The sequence below is a fragment of the Mustela nigripes genome, chromosome 4 (genome assembly GCF_022355385.1).
Source record: "Mustela nigripes isolate SB6536 chromosome 4, MUSNIG.SB6536, whole genome shotgun sequence".
NCBI classification, from domain to species: domain Eukaryota; kingdom Metazoa; phylum Chordata; class Mammalia; order Carnivora; family Mustelidae; genus Mustela; species Mustela nigripes.
The window spans coordinates 48,562,362-48,578,156 of NC_081560.1; the positions used below are offsets into that span (position 1 = coordinate 48,562,362).

General features: G+C 51.7%; 1 protein-coding gene across 1 annotated transcript; it reads left to right on the plus strand.

Moving 5' to 3' along the window:
• The first annotated feature begins 2,288 nt into the window (after positions 1-2,288).
• On the plus strand, positions 2,289-4,308 carry HOXA13 (homeobox A13). Its single transcript, XM_059395673.1, has 2 exons — positions 2,289-3,228; positions 3,947-4,308. Exons 1-2 carry the CDS (start codon positions 2,304-2,306, stop codon positions 4,189-4,191), a joined length of 1,170 nt encoding a protein of 389 aa, XP_059251656.1. The 5' UTR covers positions 2,289-2,303; the 3' UTR covers positions 4,192-4,308.
• The last annotated feature ends 11,487 nt before the right edge of the window (positions 4,309-15,795 follow it).

The following is a 15,795-nucleotide window of genomic DNA, read 5'->3' on the forward strand; positions in this document are numbered from 1 at the left end:
GTGGAGGCAGAGAAGAAGAGTCTGTAAACACCGCCCCAAAATCTTCACAAAAGCAAGGGGAAAAAAACCAAAACTGGGTAACCAAACAGAGCAAGAAAGAGTAATTCCAAAGAAAAAAGAATCAAGAGTGAGAGAAGGAAGGTGAGCAGTGGGCCTTGCGGCAGCTCCCTGAATCTCCCCGCTCGCATGGCAGTTCTCACACCGGCTAGACTGCAACTTTCAACTTGACCTTGGCCTCTAGCCCTGTCTGTCCCGTATGTAAAACAGCCCTCAAGTCCTCAGGAACTGGGGCCTCGAACCCTATCCTGTCTCTTTGTCACTGTGAGTTTTACAATGCCACTTGGAGGAAGGAAGGGGGGCGAACAGGGCCAGAAAATAACACCAAAATCAAGTCCCTACAGAGGCTAGTTCCTTAGTCTGCAAATGGCCATTCAGGGAGGAGGTAAACTGGAGGCAGATCAATATTTACCCGGAGCTACTAAAAAGGCAGGACAGAAAAGGTACGCTGCGTACATGTATGATGGGAGGGGGTGTCATAGAAGGCTTTATTGGGCAGCACTTAAACATTGGTCCCGGCAAACCCAAGGATCAAGGCAGATAAAAGCTGGAGCCCAGCCTCATTGGTCTGGGCTCTGCAGGAAAACCAGGAGCCTTAGGGAGCAGATCAGGACAGGGAATAGGGGCTGGGGACATTTGCAACACTCTGAGCTTCTGGCTGAGTCTGCAAGCTAGAATGGGATGGCAAGTCCACACTTCTGATGCCCATCCCAATGCCCTGGGATGAAAGGGAGTCCAGCACTCTCCCCAAACCTGATATTCCTGTAGAATACACCCACTTTCACTTTGAACGTATGTTTCCCTTCTGGACATTTGATCAGCTCACAGCCTCCACAATCAGTAATGGAAGTATGTAACCCCAAAGCAACAGGACCCCCAGAATCCCCCACCAAAAAATGATGGCTGCTTGTTCTTCCACCGCCAACACCCCACCGTGTTCTCACGAAAGGGTCTGCATTTTCCAGATACAGAGGAAAGACTTCTCTGGCTGGTTCTTGGACAGAGGAGGAGTGGGCACCCTCTCTGCTGGCTGGAGACAATGCTCTCCCCAGTTCTACTTGGGTGGAAGGCATGAAATAGTTCCATCAAGCCCCCTTCTCCTGTTCCAAAATGAAGTGAAATGGGGAGTGTCCAGGTGCCTGAAGAACGGGCTCCAGCCCAAGATCTATGAAGCCTCATTAGGCCCTAGAAAGAGAGTCCCAATCAGCACCCGGGGCTGTTCCTTTTAAACTTTCAGGACAGGGCAGCCTGGTTGGAGATGCAGGAGCACCAGAGAATATTGCGCACAGATTGCTCCCAAGTCTCTGGAGAAGGAAGAGTTGTTATCAGGGTAGAGTGTGGCACAGTCTCTATACCTAAGTGTGAACGTCTGATCAGAGTACACTTGAATATGAGTGCGTATGTCAGTGTGGGTGTGAGGGCGTCGTTCTGACACCCTATGGGCCTAAGTGCAAGTGTATGAACTTGCCCACCAGCACTGTAGACAGGAAAGCCGAGAGCGCTCCTAAACACAGTCCAAGCTTTCCAGGGGAACGTCCTGGGACCCATGAGCCAGACGCATCCGCAAATGCCCCGCCACGATCCCCTGGAGGGAGTCAAATCTTGACGCTCTCGAAGCCGAAAGCGCTAGTGTCCACGCTACGGTCCCACTGCAGAAAGACTCGCGGATACCTGGAAAGAAAACAGCTTCAAAGGCCCCAAGAAACATCCAGCCTGGACTACGCCCCATTTTCGCTTCTATCCCATCCCCAGCCGCCCGCCGATTTACCTGACCTACTCCCACTGCTTCAGGTCTCCACGCAACAGCGCGCCGCCGTCCCCTCCCCGCCTAATTCTGTTCTGGGCCCCACTGGGACAGAAGAAGGGAAGAGGGAGCGGCAAGGAGGCCGCCCTTCTTTCCCTACCCCACCCGCCGTCTTCCGCCCCCACTCGCCCGCGTCCCCCGCCTCTCCCCTGGGTGAATGGTTCGCGGCCGCGCGGCGGGCGCTGGCGCTGGCGCTGGGGACGGCGCGGGCGGCGGCGGGGACCGCGGGTGCACAGCGCAGAACCGGGGTTGGAGCCGCCCGCTTTGCATACGCCGTGGGCGGAGCGGGGTGGGGGCGGGCCAATGGGCGGCCGCCTGGCGCGACCCCGCGGGGCGCGATCCGCCCCCCTCGCTCGGGCCCCGGCCCCGCGCCGCGCGCTCTTCACTTCTTGGGGGCTTTTTAAAACAGCGCCACTGGGGTCTTCTCCATGCGGCTCGGGCTATGACAGCCTCCGTGCTCCTCCACCCCCGCTGGATCGAGCCCACCGTCATGTTTCTCTACGACAACGGCGGTGGCTTGGTGGCCGACGAACTCAACAAGAACATGGAAGGGGCGGCGGCGGCGGCGGCGGCGGCAGCGGCGGCGGCGGCGGCCGGGGCCGGGGGCGGGGGCTTCCCCCACCCGGCGGCTGCGGCCGCGGGGGGCAACTTCTCGGTGGCAGCGGCTGCCGCAGCGGCCGCGGCGGCCGCAGCTAACCAGTGCCGCAACCTGATGGCGCATCCGGCGCCCCTGGCGCCGGGCGCCGCGGCCGCCTACAACAGCGCGCCCGGGGAGGCGCCCCCGTCGGCCGCCGCCGCCGCCGCTGCCGCCGCCGCCGCCGCCGCCGCCGCCGCGGCTGCGTCGTCCTCGGGAGGGCCCGGCCCCGCGGGCCCAGCGGGCGCCGAGGCGGCCAAGCAGTGCAGTCCCTGCTCGGCGGCGGCGCAGAGCTCGTCGGGGCCCGCGGCGCTGCCCTACGGCTATTTCGGCAGCGGCTACTACCCGTGCGCCCGCATGGGCCCGCACCCCAACGCCATCAAGTCGTGCGCGCAGCCCGCCTCGGCCGCCGCTGCTGCGGCCGCCTTCGCTGACAAGTACATGGATACCGCCGGCCCCGCGGCCGATGAGTTCAGCTCCCGCGCTAAGGAGTTCGCCTTCTACCACCAAGGCTACGCGCCCGGGCCTTACCACCACCATCAGCCCGTGCCTGGCTACCTGGATATGCCGGTGGTGCCCGGCCTGGGGGGCCCCGGCGAGTCGCGCCACGAGCCCTTGGGTCTTCCCATGGAAAGCTACCAGCCCTGGGCGCTGCCCAACGGCTGGAACGGCCAAATGTACTGCCCCAAAGAGCAGGCGCAGCCTCCCCATCTCTGGAAGTCCACTCTGCCCGGTAAATGGCGCCCCCTTCTCAACCCCGGTTCTCCGGCTCTGCTCCAGCTTCTCTGCCCCTCGCTCCCGGGTCACCCTCCTGCCCCTCTGCTCTCCCCCTCTCCCGGCCTATCCTGGGGGGCGCTGCACCCCTGGGCGCCCGACCCTGGCTGGCTGGCGCGGCCCGCCCTGCCCTTGAGTTAGGCTGGCTCCTGGCTCTCCCTGGGTGAGGGATGGCTGGGAAGAAGCTTGTGGGACCCTAGCGGGCTCCCTTTTCTCTCTGCGCCCCGCCCTCCCCAGCCCTTGACATCGACTTAAGGATGGAAAATTGACCTGGAAACTGTTTCCCAAATTGCCCGTATTCGTTCTCTCGAAATGGCTTCACTGTAGAAGCATCAAGTGTTGGGGCTTGGGGTGTGCAGAGAGGAGTCAGGCATAGAAGTGTTGTCCCCTGGAGCTAAGGTGTGGGCCGCTGGGCCAGGAGATCAAGCGAACCCAGCGCGCTGTGCGGACAGGATGGCCCGGTTGGGGTGGTCATTGGAGTCCTAGGCGATTTCGTTTCAGTGCAGAACTAAACACCCTCCCCACCGACCCTCCAGGTTGTAGTGGAAAGCTGGATTGTGCAATGCATGGCAAAGGGCAGCTGGGCGCGGCAAGGGGGGTGGCTCAGATTGAGCTGTCGCCTGTGTCCTGGCCTGGGTATGATCCCTGTGTAACTTGCCTTCTTCCCTATCTTCCAGACGTGGTCTCTCATCCCTCAGATGCCAGCTCCTACAGGCGGGGGAGAAAGAAGCGTGTCCCCTACACCAAGGTGCAATTAAAAGAACTGGAACGGGAATATGCTACAAACAAATTCATTACCAAGGACAAACGGAGGCGGATATCAGCCACAACAAATCTCTCTGAGCGGCAGGTTACAATCTGGTTCCAGAACCGGAGGGTCAAAGAGAAAAAAGTCATCAACAAACTGAAGACCACTAGTTAATGGATTAAAAGTGGAGCAAGAGGGCAACTTGAAGAAATGCTTCAGAACTGGTTGCTTTGCCCAGAGAATGAACGTAATTCTTAATAATAATAATTGAAGAATGGGAAAGAGAAAGAGAAAGACACTGGCATTTTGCTTTCCTAAGGGGGATCTCTTTCTCCTTGGTGGAATCTACAACTCTTTTGAAACTTTGCTCTAAGAAAAGGTAGAGACTTCCAGTTCTCCCGCCAGCCCCACCAGACCGTTAAATGACAAACTCTAGAGTCAAATGTCAACCCCCAAATATGCAATTTCAGATAAGTTACGCATTTACTGAAACTTGTAAGTATTTATGTGACCATAATATTTCAAGATACTGTGTTATATGGTAATAATCCAAAAGCTGGTTACAAAAGCAAGAGGCTGTTGTAAACATCTGTTTGTCCTTGGGTCGCCATTGCCATCCTCTGCATGTTAAGTGACTGCTCAGGTAAATCTTAGTGAAATTCCTACCACCATTACATATTCTGCAAAACATCTTATGTATAGATTTAGAAGGGGAGAGAGAAGAAGGTACTGCAATAATGATCTTGGGCTATTTACAATGAAAAAAAGGGAGACAAGGCTTTTCTGAGGATCATTTGTCTTGGTAGTAAATACAACCAGCTGAGCCTTTGAGGCTACAAGGAAACCCCAGGTTGGGAATGCCCTTCTGACAATAATTTTAAATTGCTTAGAACAGCCATATTTTGTGGCATTTTGGATTATATTTTTTGCTTGATAGAATTTGCTTTCCAAAGAGTTTAATAACATTGAAAAAAAAAATACTGAAAGCCTCAAATGTTTCGTAGAATTCACTTTATCCGATCTCCTGAGAGGTCTGCCCCGACATGGTGAACCTTGGTTTCAAGAGAATTCATGTTTCATTTAAATTGGTATTTCCAAATATTTACTAAACGTTTTGCTGGAGAGTAATTTTGCTTTTTTTATTTTTTAGAAAACTCAGAACGGAAATCCATTCCCCTTAAACATTTAGATGTTTACATTCTATATTTTGAACTATTAAGGGATTAGTATTTTTTCCTTGTTTATTGTGTTATAAGACTACGTTAGGAAGTTTAGGGATTCATCTTTACAGCACATTTTTAATCAAGCAGTTATTTCAACCAGCACATTCATTTTGTTCACATTCACTATAAAATGCTATCTTGTAAATAAAGACATTCAGCACACTGTGAAAATGTATTTGTGCACCTGCTTTTCAAACATTTTTACTAAAAATAATAATGAAAAAGAACCTTAGACCTGTAGATAGTGATAATAGAAGTATTAATTATGGTAATTAAATAGTCACTGCCATTAAAATCTGAAGGAAATACTCGTTATTTTCCAAGCTAAACGTGCACTGCACAGAAAGAAAAGGAGCGGGGTTTGTCCTGTACAAACCAAGGACCATTCTTTTCTGTTACTATTCAGCCTTTTTTTGGTTGTTGTTACTACAAATTTTTTAAGCAAAAGGAGAAATCCCTCATAACTTAAATCCTAAAAATTTGGATAAGTGCTTCAGGAGAGTTAAAGTGTTAAGCATTCTGAAAAGGAGAAAGAAGAAAGGAGGAAGAGATAGTATAAATTTCCAGGCTCACTGTGGAAAATGAAAACCAGTTGTTGAGTATCAGTGATGCCCAGGCTGTAGTATTTTAAAATCTGTTGTTGGGTCTGCATGTGTCTGAAAGGGCAGGTTTTGATATTTGTTGAAATGACAGGACTAGGAAAGGCCTTAAACCTTGACCTTGACGAAAAAAGACAATTTGTGACCTTGACTTTTGACAGCTCATGAATTGGCCTCGGCTGGATTAGTAGATCAAGTGCGCCACCTCGCGTTGACAAGCTTCCTTGTAATTCTTCAGCTTCAAGGGACTCAAAAGGTCTTACCTCCTTGACTCCTTGTTTTAGAGATTTAGTACTCATTTCTTTGGCTCCAGATGGAACAAATTTGAATATATGTAAGTTATACATGTGCCTGTATATATGTGAATATATATTATATATGTGTATACATGTATACATTTGCATATCGGTGCTCGTGTGTGCTTGTATATATATTTGTAGAATCTGTACAGATACAGTATCACTAATTACCGATGATCCAAGATGTTGTAATTTAAGGTGATTTCTAGAGTTGAGGTACAAATGTACTTTCCATGATGAAGTTTTGCTCCTTTTCTTTAATGGCCAAGTATGATTTGTCTTCACAATGCTTGCTCTGCATCAGATTTCTGCAGATCTGCTTTAAAGCTGTACATTTTTGTTACAGTCTAAAAGGTGTTCTTAAATAACCATTCTTTCCTGGCCCTCACCCTCCAAGGTGGTCTACCATCCTAATTAGAGCTATAGGGGAGTCTATACTATACGGCAAATAAAAAGTTTCAGATGCCTTACTAACTCTAGAGTTCTAGAGTTACATTTCAGAAATTCAAAGAAACTCACCTCTTAAGAGGTCAGTATGGAGAGCTTAAAGATCTCATATCTACAACATGACCATAATATGGATGCAGGAGAGTTATCCTGGATAGCTTAGAGCTGGGTGGTGTGTGCAGTCTTATACCAGAGCTTGTGAAGCTGCTGTTCGATTTGTGGAAGAAATAGATACATTTAATATTAACAATCACCATCAAAACTATAGTAAATACTGTATCTACTACTTACTGTCCCCCAACAACAACACATCGGGTGCTGCATTTAGAGTCATGAATAATACATATGTATGTTTCATAGTTAATATACACAGTAGGTGATGTGTTTTGTTAAATTCATGCTATATGTATATATAGATATATCTATAGATATATCTATAGATATATCTATATATATATAGTCTATCTATATATGTAGATAGACTATATATATGTGTGTGTGTGTTGGTGGAACCAAGAACCTTAGGACACAGACATTTTGAGATGAGGTGAATTTTATGTTTATGTCAGAGGAAAGTAATTGTGAGTCAAAAAACCGCATTTAGCATTTTATGGGAAAAAATATCGGTTGGTTAGAAACCTGGCTGATGGAAACCTCCCCAACCTGAGACTTAGAGCTTCTTTATAGGTGGAGAATTATAGAATCTCTAAAGCTGTCTCAGAATCAGCATGGTCTTGCAAACGTACATATGGAATGGGATTGTGAAGTGCAATCCAGGTTTGCTGTCCTGAAAGTGGATTTTCACTCTACTTGTGGAAACAAATGAAAATAATTCTTCAGATCAAGCTCCCCACATCGTGTGCCCCAGCACTCACTCCCTTTCTAAATGAGCTGCCATCGAGCCAAAGTAACCGCTTTCTCCCCCAAATGTTTAAAGTGGTGGAAAATCTCCCTGAAAACTGGATCATACTGTGTGTTTGCGGAACAGCTCCAAAGGGGACTCTTTTGTTGACGGGGGATATTTTTCTTTAGATGTAAGAAATATTCTGAGCCTCAGGCCTAGGAAGGAGGCCAACAGCAGCTCTGCAGCCGGAATACCGCCCCTTCCACAATCCATCGCAGGAACTCTGGGTAAAGTAGTAGTTTTCTTTTTTCCTTTTTTTTTTTTTCTCTCTCTCTTCGGTTTTTGAACCTAATGACAGAAGATATGTCAGGGTTTGTGTTTTTGTCTTTCCCTGTTCTGAAAGGGTTGTTAATGATGTCCGTCTTACCTCACTCCCCTCTTCTTTAAAATTCCCATGGATGTACCCTATAACCTGAAACAAACATGGATTATGGTGGCTCCCTAATGCCCAAATAGCAATTAGCCTAAACCTTTAGAGAAGAAGACATCCAGGAGGATTCCACATAAGAATAATGACATGGGACACCAGGATAGTGTTGTGGAATAGCTGATTCAAAATTTATTTTTTCCTAAAAGGGAAACCTTTTCTGAATGACACATTGTAAACATGGAAATAGCATTTTCATCTATTAAATTTGCAAAGATTTTTAATCCTGTAATGGCCTACCATTTGAAAAATTGTAAACGTGGGACTTAAAAAAAAAAAAAACCCACCTTTCCCATATGCTCTTAATTCTGTCAAATTTATTAAGGTATTTGAAGTGGATGATTGTAAAATGTCACTTTGCATTTAACTACTATTTATACCTGATGCAGAACTGAAGCCATCCGTTTAAATTGTTAAAAAAAAACAAAACAAAACAAAAACAAAACAAAAAAAAAACAGAGAAGCAGTAATTTTTTAAAGAAGGGGGAAGGAAAATTATTCTTTTTTTAAAAATTCAACCTAATTGAAGTGTTTTCTTAAAAATTCACGAGGCAGTGAAATTCAGCTGGGGTGATACGTATGTGTGCGGGTAGTGAATGACACAGATTTCACCGTATAATGTGCGTGCAGCTCACACCCTGCTGCGTGTGTTTGGAGGGTTCGGTGAAGATGGGGCCTCTCGCTCCCTCTCTACGAATTCCCGAGTTTTGAAGCGGACGCGAACGCTGTCCCGGACTGCTAAAGCCCAGACCTGGTGGGTTCAGAGGCGCCCTTCCGGATTTGCGGACCTCTAAGCGAGAGACGCTAGGGGCTCCCTGATTTATGCACATTCCTTTAAAGTTGATCGAATGCGTGTCAGCAGCCCAAGACCTGGAGAATCAGAGAAATGTGCAGCGAGTAGCCCACATCCCATTTTTCATAAGCAGTGATGTAACTAGCGTTCTCCAAGCGGCCTGGGGAGATTTATGCCTAGGTTTTAGGACCCGCCGGCAATAATGAAGTTTTCAGCTGCTAGGCCGCCGGGCAAATAAGAGCCGGCCTCGTTCTTGATGAAAACACCCACTTTCTGAGGGGCTGCTGCAACCGTCGCACGTCTACCCCGCGCCGCCGAATGCCTGCGAGGTGTTCGCTCTTTTTAATCTGATTTTTGAAGGGAAGAGACAAGACACCGGCACGGGAAAATCCCTCCACGGAAGCCGCTAAGGCCTTGTCACGGCCGATGTCCCTTCTCCCCGGCTCCGTCGCGCCGCGGAAGGCCCGACCCAGCCGGCAGAACGCATTCCGGCCGCCTCTCCGGGACGCTCGAGCCTTAGCGGGCGGCGGGGCGCGGCGCGGGGCTCGCGCGCGTGCGGGGCGGTTGTGCCGCCGGAGAGGCGCCGCCGCAAGTCGCGCCCCGGGGCAGAGGCGACGCTCATAATCCTCCCGGCTTCTAAATGAACCCTCTCCTCAAAATGGAGGCTCAAACCCGAACAGAGCCGGCCTTGCGCCGCAGGCTCGTGTGTGCGAGGAGGCGCGCAGGGGCGCGTCGGGCCGAGGTCAAGGCGCCCGACCCGCAGGCCCGCGCCAGGCGGACCCCGGAGGGCCCGGCCGGGCACCCGCGCCGGGGAGTCGTCCCGCAGCTGCAGGCTGACGTCACGGGCGCCCGAGAGCGGGCCTTCGCGGGCCTCTCGAGGCGTTATTTGATGAGAACAAGCCGATTCAAGCGAGTGTTTTGTGCGGGTGCCCGCTTCTCCGCCCCGCCCCGCCCTCCCCGAGAGAATAATCGGGTATTTAATCTCTCCCGGTCTTAATTCTTGGCAGCGTGGAAGGTGGTTTGCACGGGAAATAAAACTTGACAGGAGCATTTTCTCTAAAAGGGGTTCTGAGACGGGCTGAAAAGAAACCGTGTTTTTCTCTACCAAATACTTCCGCTTCCTAAACCCCGGGCCGAGGGGTGGGGTGACATCCGAGGGAGCCGAGAGCGAGCTGGGCGCGCAGGACCACGCGGTGGACCCGAATCCGGGCGCTCCGGGCAGCCCCGAGTCTCCGCCTGGGCCTGGGCCGGGAAGCAGCCTCGGGCCTCGCTGCGCCCAGCGCCTCTGCGGCTCGGCCCTGCCGTAGGCCCGGCGCTGCCAGCAACCCGCCCCCAAGACCCCGCTCCCGGGAAGCTGGCACCGGCGGGGGCCCGGCTGGCACCCAAAGTAGTACCCTGGCATGGGTTAAGGGCGGCTGGGGTCAAAAGAGAGAAGGAGGCGCTGGGGAGGGCCTCGGACCGCTTGGCTTTAGCTCTGAGCCTTTTAGCCCAGGGGAGTTGGGAACCAGAGCTCGCAAAAGGAGGTGGTGAGCGCGCTGCTGGGGGCTTTGTTTCGGCTGCAGGTCTGCAGATACTGCACGAAATGGAGGGCCGTGGGGGTGAACGGCGCAGCATGCGTGGGTTGTTCGGGCTGCTATTGGGTGGGAGAAGCTGGAGACAGCAGAATACCCCCTCCCCGCAGCTCAGAGAGGGCCCTCCCCTCGCACCACAAAGGTCAAGTCCTCGGCACCATGGCCGCCTCCACGGTCAGGGCCGCGGCAGACGCGGAAAGGCGCAGGACCCACACTTGGCCGGCTGCAAGCAGGTTCTGACAGCCCGGGCTCTTGGACTGGAGGCTGGGTTCTTTTCCTGGCTTCCCACTCCGTCGCTCCCAGGCCGACTGAAAAGGAGTTCCCGAAGCCAGGGTTGGCCCAGGCTATGTCCCCGTCGAGGCCTGGAAGAGCGAGTCCAGGAGACTTCGGAGCCGGTGGAGGCGTAAGCCCAGCGAGAGGCAGCGCCTGCAAGCTCAGGAGAGCGGATGTGGCTGGATCCGAGTTCTGGGCTCCGGCAGAAACGCGGGACCCGCAGGGCCTGTGGGCCAGCAGGGCCAGGAATAGGATAGCGGTGCAAGGACCCTGCTGGGAACCTCTCTTAAGGTCCTTGAGTCCAGGTCGCTCCTTCAAGTGCAGGCTGATGCTTTGTGTACTTTGATGCTCTTCTTCTCCTGCCTAAAATCTGGGCCAAGAAGTGAGGTGCATTCTGCTAAAGGTAAAAATCCCTGACTCCAGGGTCCCCTTAAACCCACTCGCTGTGTTCTGGCCGGGTGGGAGCCCCTGCCCTCTGCCCACAGCTTGCCTGTAGCAGGTCCCACATCAGGCCCAGTGATAAACAGATAGCTTATGCGGGATCTGCCCTGAGCTTATTGTTCCAGGTGACTCAAACCCTGCAAAGGATTTCATCTTTTTTTCACAGAAGACAGAAAAACTGGGCTTTAACCCAGCCGCACAGATGGAGCAGGGCCTTGAGGGGACACTAGCTGGAGGAATTGTGCATGGATATGTACCATCACAGAACTGTCTGGAAAAGCATGTAGGGGAGACCCCTAGGGCAGGGATGCACCCGGCTTGGGCTCACTCTTCAAGTCTGGAATGTGAGCCAGGGATTGCCTCCCTCAGAGTAGAAACAGAGGAGCCTGGGGAGCTGCCCGAGGAGACAGCTGGAGCTTGGGGCATGGAGGCTTCCTGTGAGGCACAGCTGAGGGCCAGGGCTGCCTTCTGGTTGGGCCGCCCTCTTTTGTCCTCTTTATTACAGATACCCTTGGCTGCAGAAACCCGTTTGGGCCGAAATTTCAAGGAGAATGGAAAGCAGACACTGAGAGCCAGTGCTTTGTCCTTCAAAGTTTCCCCTACTTCGTTTGTTCCCATTTGATAAGGGAGGGACTTTATATATATATATATATAATGAATCTACTAGAAATAAAAATAGCTCTTCTCAAAGGAAGTAACTCTCTCCCATCAGTTTGGGACCTACTAAACTAAATATAACCAGATCGTTTGCGTGTCTGAAACCCTCAACTGAGCCCTATGCCCCACTCTTCCGTGGTCAGGGGGAGGACATGGACTTCTTCAGATGTTTAGGGGCCTTGGAGAATTGAATCTGTGAATCAGATGAGAACCAACCATAAGGTCAAGTTCAAGGCATTACCTGTTCCTGTGCTATAGGGAAGGATAAAGGAGCTGGTAGACAGGAGGGTGCTTCACCAAGCCAAGGGGACAATAAGTTAACCACTGCCTCCACCTAGTATTAAAGAGAGGGTCTTCTCATATCTCATCGTAGCCTCTGTGCCATCTCTGGACAGTGCCTGGAAATGTGATAGATCGGCCATGATCTGCCAGTAGACTGTTTCCTGAGAACAAATACTGGGAGATGTCTTGGACTTTCACGGGCAGCCCATTACCCAGAACCACCATGGAGGAAGACACACCTCCAGACACCGCCCATCTGGACAGAGACAGCTCCCAAACAGAAGCCTGGCCTCCATCCCTACAAAAGACTCAGTGGCTGTTTTACCCTGGGCCACCAGTTGCCTTTTGCACCTGTGTGCAATATGGTCACTGGGGTTGAAACAGTCTTCTGCGGCGCTTTCTAGAAATAGGTGTGACATTTAGGGACCAAGGTAGCTAGGGGCTCCAACAAGAAAAGGCAAAAGAAAAAAAAAAGGGGGGGGCCCTAAGTGATCCACAGATAAATGACTGTAGATCTTTCCAAGTGAGTTTTGGTTTGTCCAGTGAGCCTGATCCCTCCGAGGCTGGCTGCCATCCAGAAGCTAGGTCCCAAGAAGAGAAGGAGGGCGTACTGGAGAATGAGAAAAAGGACATGGTAGAGCCTTGGAATGGAGTGTTCAGAAGAGTGAGGTAAGAGATCTAGTTCAGATCCCTGGAGGAGGTCTAAACTGGCCGGGGGCAGGGGTGGGATGGAGTGGGTGGGTCAGGACCCTAACAGTCCTCTTTATCTGTGCTTGAGTACTGGGTGCCATCCAGTGGCACCTCCATTCTTGCTCAGCCTAGGAGGGGTATCAGAAAAGGCAAGATGCTGCAGAAGGGGGGACTCTGCTGGAAAGAGGAGGAGGGGGAGACAGGTGAGCAGGAGCTGCCGGGAGACAGAATCAGCTAAGGAGGGAATGCGGTGAGCTGGCAACCCGGGGTTGGCCCTCACACTATTGACTACAAGCAGACCAGTCAAGGGGCTGCAAGGGCAGGTATTGGGGACCTCGGGTTCTCAGATTTGGGGGTTAACGGGCCAGTCCCAGCACCCAAGCTGGCACCTAGGAGAAAAGAGGGCAACCCAGCAGCGGTGCCACTTGGGGTTGGGAACCCCAGAGTCTGGAGTTGCTCCCTGCTCACTGCTCTGTTCCCTCTTGGAGTGAGCAGGTGTTAAGCTGCCTATCAAGAGACAGTCCTTTCAGCTCCGGCCCCTCGAATGACTGGGCTGGAAACGCCCCCAGCATGACAACCCCCCAGTGAAAAAGGCTTACGGTGCCTTGGTGTGCACTGACCACACCACGGCTACCCAGCCTGGGCTCTGCCAGCAGGCACCCTTCGGCTACAAAAATAAGTGGAGGCAGCAGTGCTGGGCAGAGGCACCTGGACACAATTTATTCCAGTATCTTGCCTGGGAAGGTGGGTGGAGCGCAGGACACAGGAATCATCCCCACCAGGGCGCACTCAGCCCCAGCAAGGAGAATCCAGGAGGTACTGCCGAACCCCTCAACCCCCCCCTCCTCCCATTTCGGGCCAAATCAAACGGAGCCTTGCAAAGGCTTGGTCTGCTTTGCTGAGCAAATCGCCTCGTTAGCTGTTTCCACTTGACAAGGCTGGCGCGGGCGCGAGCCTTCTCCTCTCCGGGTGGCCATCTCCAAATGCTGCTTGGGGAGCGAAAGGGCCCGGCCCTGCGAGGGCTGCCTAGACCTTGAAGTTTGGAAAAACAACAAGAAGAGATTGAAAAGGCTCCCTCCCTTCTCCGCAGACACACACGCACCGTCAGGCCGCCGCCACTTCCTGCCTTTGTTTTTCTTCCTCCAAAACATTTTTGGCCTTTTGCATTAGCTGCCGTGGGGTTTTGGGTTGAGGATAAAAGGAAATACATGCTGAAGACTGTTTTCTGGAGATGGCCTCGCGCTGTGGAGCTCCTGAGAAAGAACAGTTCACGGACAACCAGCCGCCAGGGCCAATGTCATAGCCTTGCCCACCCGATCTCAAGAAATGCAACTCGGACTTGGCTTTCCAGGGTGGGCTTAGCACCCGTCAGGTCTTCCCCTGAGCCGGGTGGGCTCCCTCCGGCTGTTGGGTCTCCTGCAAAGTGGAAGAGTCGGTTAGGCTCAGAGCAAAGTCAAAAGTGAGGAGCTGCACCTCTATGTCCCCGGCTTCCCCAGATTTGGTCTGATTCTCGGATCTGCGACCACCCCCCCCAACTACCCACCCACTACCCCATGCAAACATTCACTCTGCCAGGATGTTCCAGGCAAGAGGGGCAGGAGCGGGCAAAGCTGGGAACAGTGCAAAGACTTGGGGATCCGAGCCCCCACTCCTGTCTTTGCTGGGGAAGTAAAAGCATTCGACACTCCAGGCATTTCTCTTCTCCTGGCATCAAAAAAGCCTTTCCCTTCTTCCATCCTCACTGCAGCACCCCCACATGCCTTCTACCAGGCTGCGTGTCCCCCTGGCACCCCGCTTTGGTACAGCCTTCTGAACTGCCCGGCAGACCGCATTGAGAGAGCCTTCCTCCACCCTAGCCTTTCCTCGGAAATTTGCCTTTGTCTCCTGCAGACACCCATGGGATCCAGATCTGCTGGCACCCTCTCCACGTAGCTCTCAAGGACCTGGGAGGCATTGATCATGCAGAACAGCATATATCCCCATACTGACCTTTCTGCCAGGAACCCCTCTTCCTGGGACCAAGGGGGAAAACGATCTAATTAGGAGAGTGGCTGCGTGCCGCCGGGGGAGGCGGCCTGGCGTCCCCCGCTGGCGGGCCACCGCAGCCCGTCTGCTCAGCCACAAGCTGAAGTTGACTGCCAAAACTGCTATAAAACCCCAGGTCTGTCTAGAACTGTTTTCGGTTCTCCTAGACGCCCCCGGGTTCAATTATAGTCTTAAAAGCCCTAATACAAGTGCAAGAATTTGTTTGCCTTCACCCAGGGGCGGGGCAAGCCCCGAAATGGTGGCGCCTTTGTTATGGCAAAGTCACTGAAACCCCTCAAGCATTCCTTTTGTTCGAGGGTCGGGGTGGCGGGGACTGGGTGGGCTGCTGGGAGATAGTTTGGGAAAGCCAAAATCAAGCCAGGGAACAGCTCAGATAGTACTGTACACAAACCTCTCCTTCTCCCTTGTATATTCTGTCTCCAAGAAAGAGATGCTGTGGAGAAATAAATATTTTGCCTTGTTGGTCACTGCTGGAAATCGAAGTTTTTTCGCTGCAGGGCAATCCCATAACTGTGATTCCCAGCTTTAGGAGGTCGCAGGCTGCCCTTCCCCAGCAACCTTCCTTCCCACCAGACCTTCTCACTCACACTGCTGCTGCCCTCTGTAGAAGCCACAGTGGACAAATATGTCCAGCTGAAGATGCACAAATAATTTCAAATTCAACTCTCTGGGATTCAAGGGGATGAAAGTTCTTGCAGCAAATCCTGAATAAAGAGTTCATTAAACCAATGTGCCCGAGTAGTTTGATTTGTGATAAGCAACCCTTGTAAAGGAAGGGGGTAGAAGCCACATAAACATTAATGCTAATAAATTAGTTTACTCCACTGCAGAGTAATTACTTGATATTATTGATATTTACAGCGGGTATTCACATGCAACGGTGGGCCATCATTTGGAGAAAATACATAATGAGAATAGTTCTTTTCCAGTGCAATACATGATTAGATTTGTTATTGAGTCAGTTACAGTCAGCTCAGCAATAAATAAATAAATCAATGTTGACACTTAAATACCAAAGATCTTAGAGTTTATACTCTAAATCTCCCCAAGATATATAAATACCTTCAGCTATTTCCTGGATGGGGAAAGGGAAAAGGTTATCCTTTTTCATTTTTCGACTTTCCTT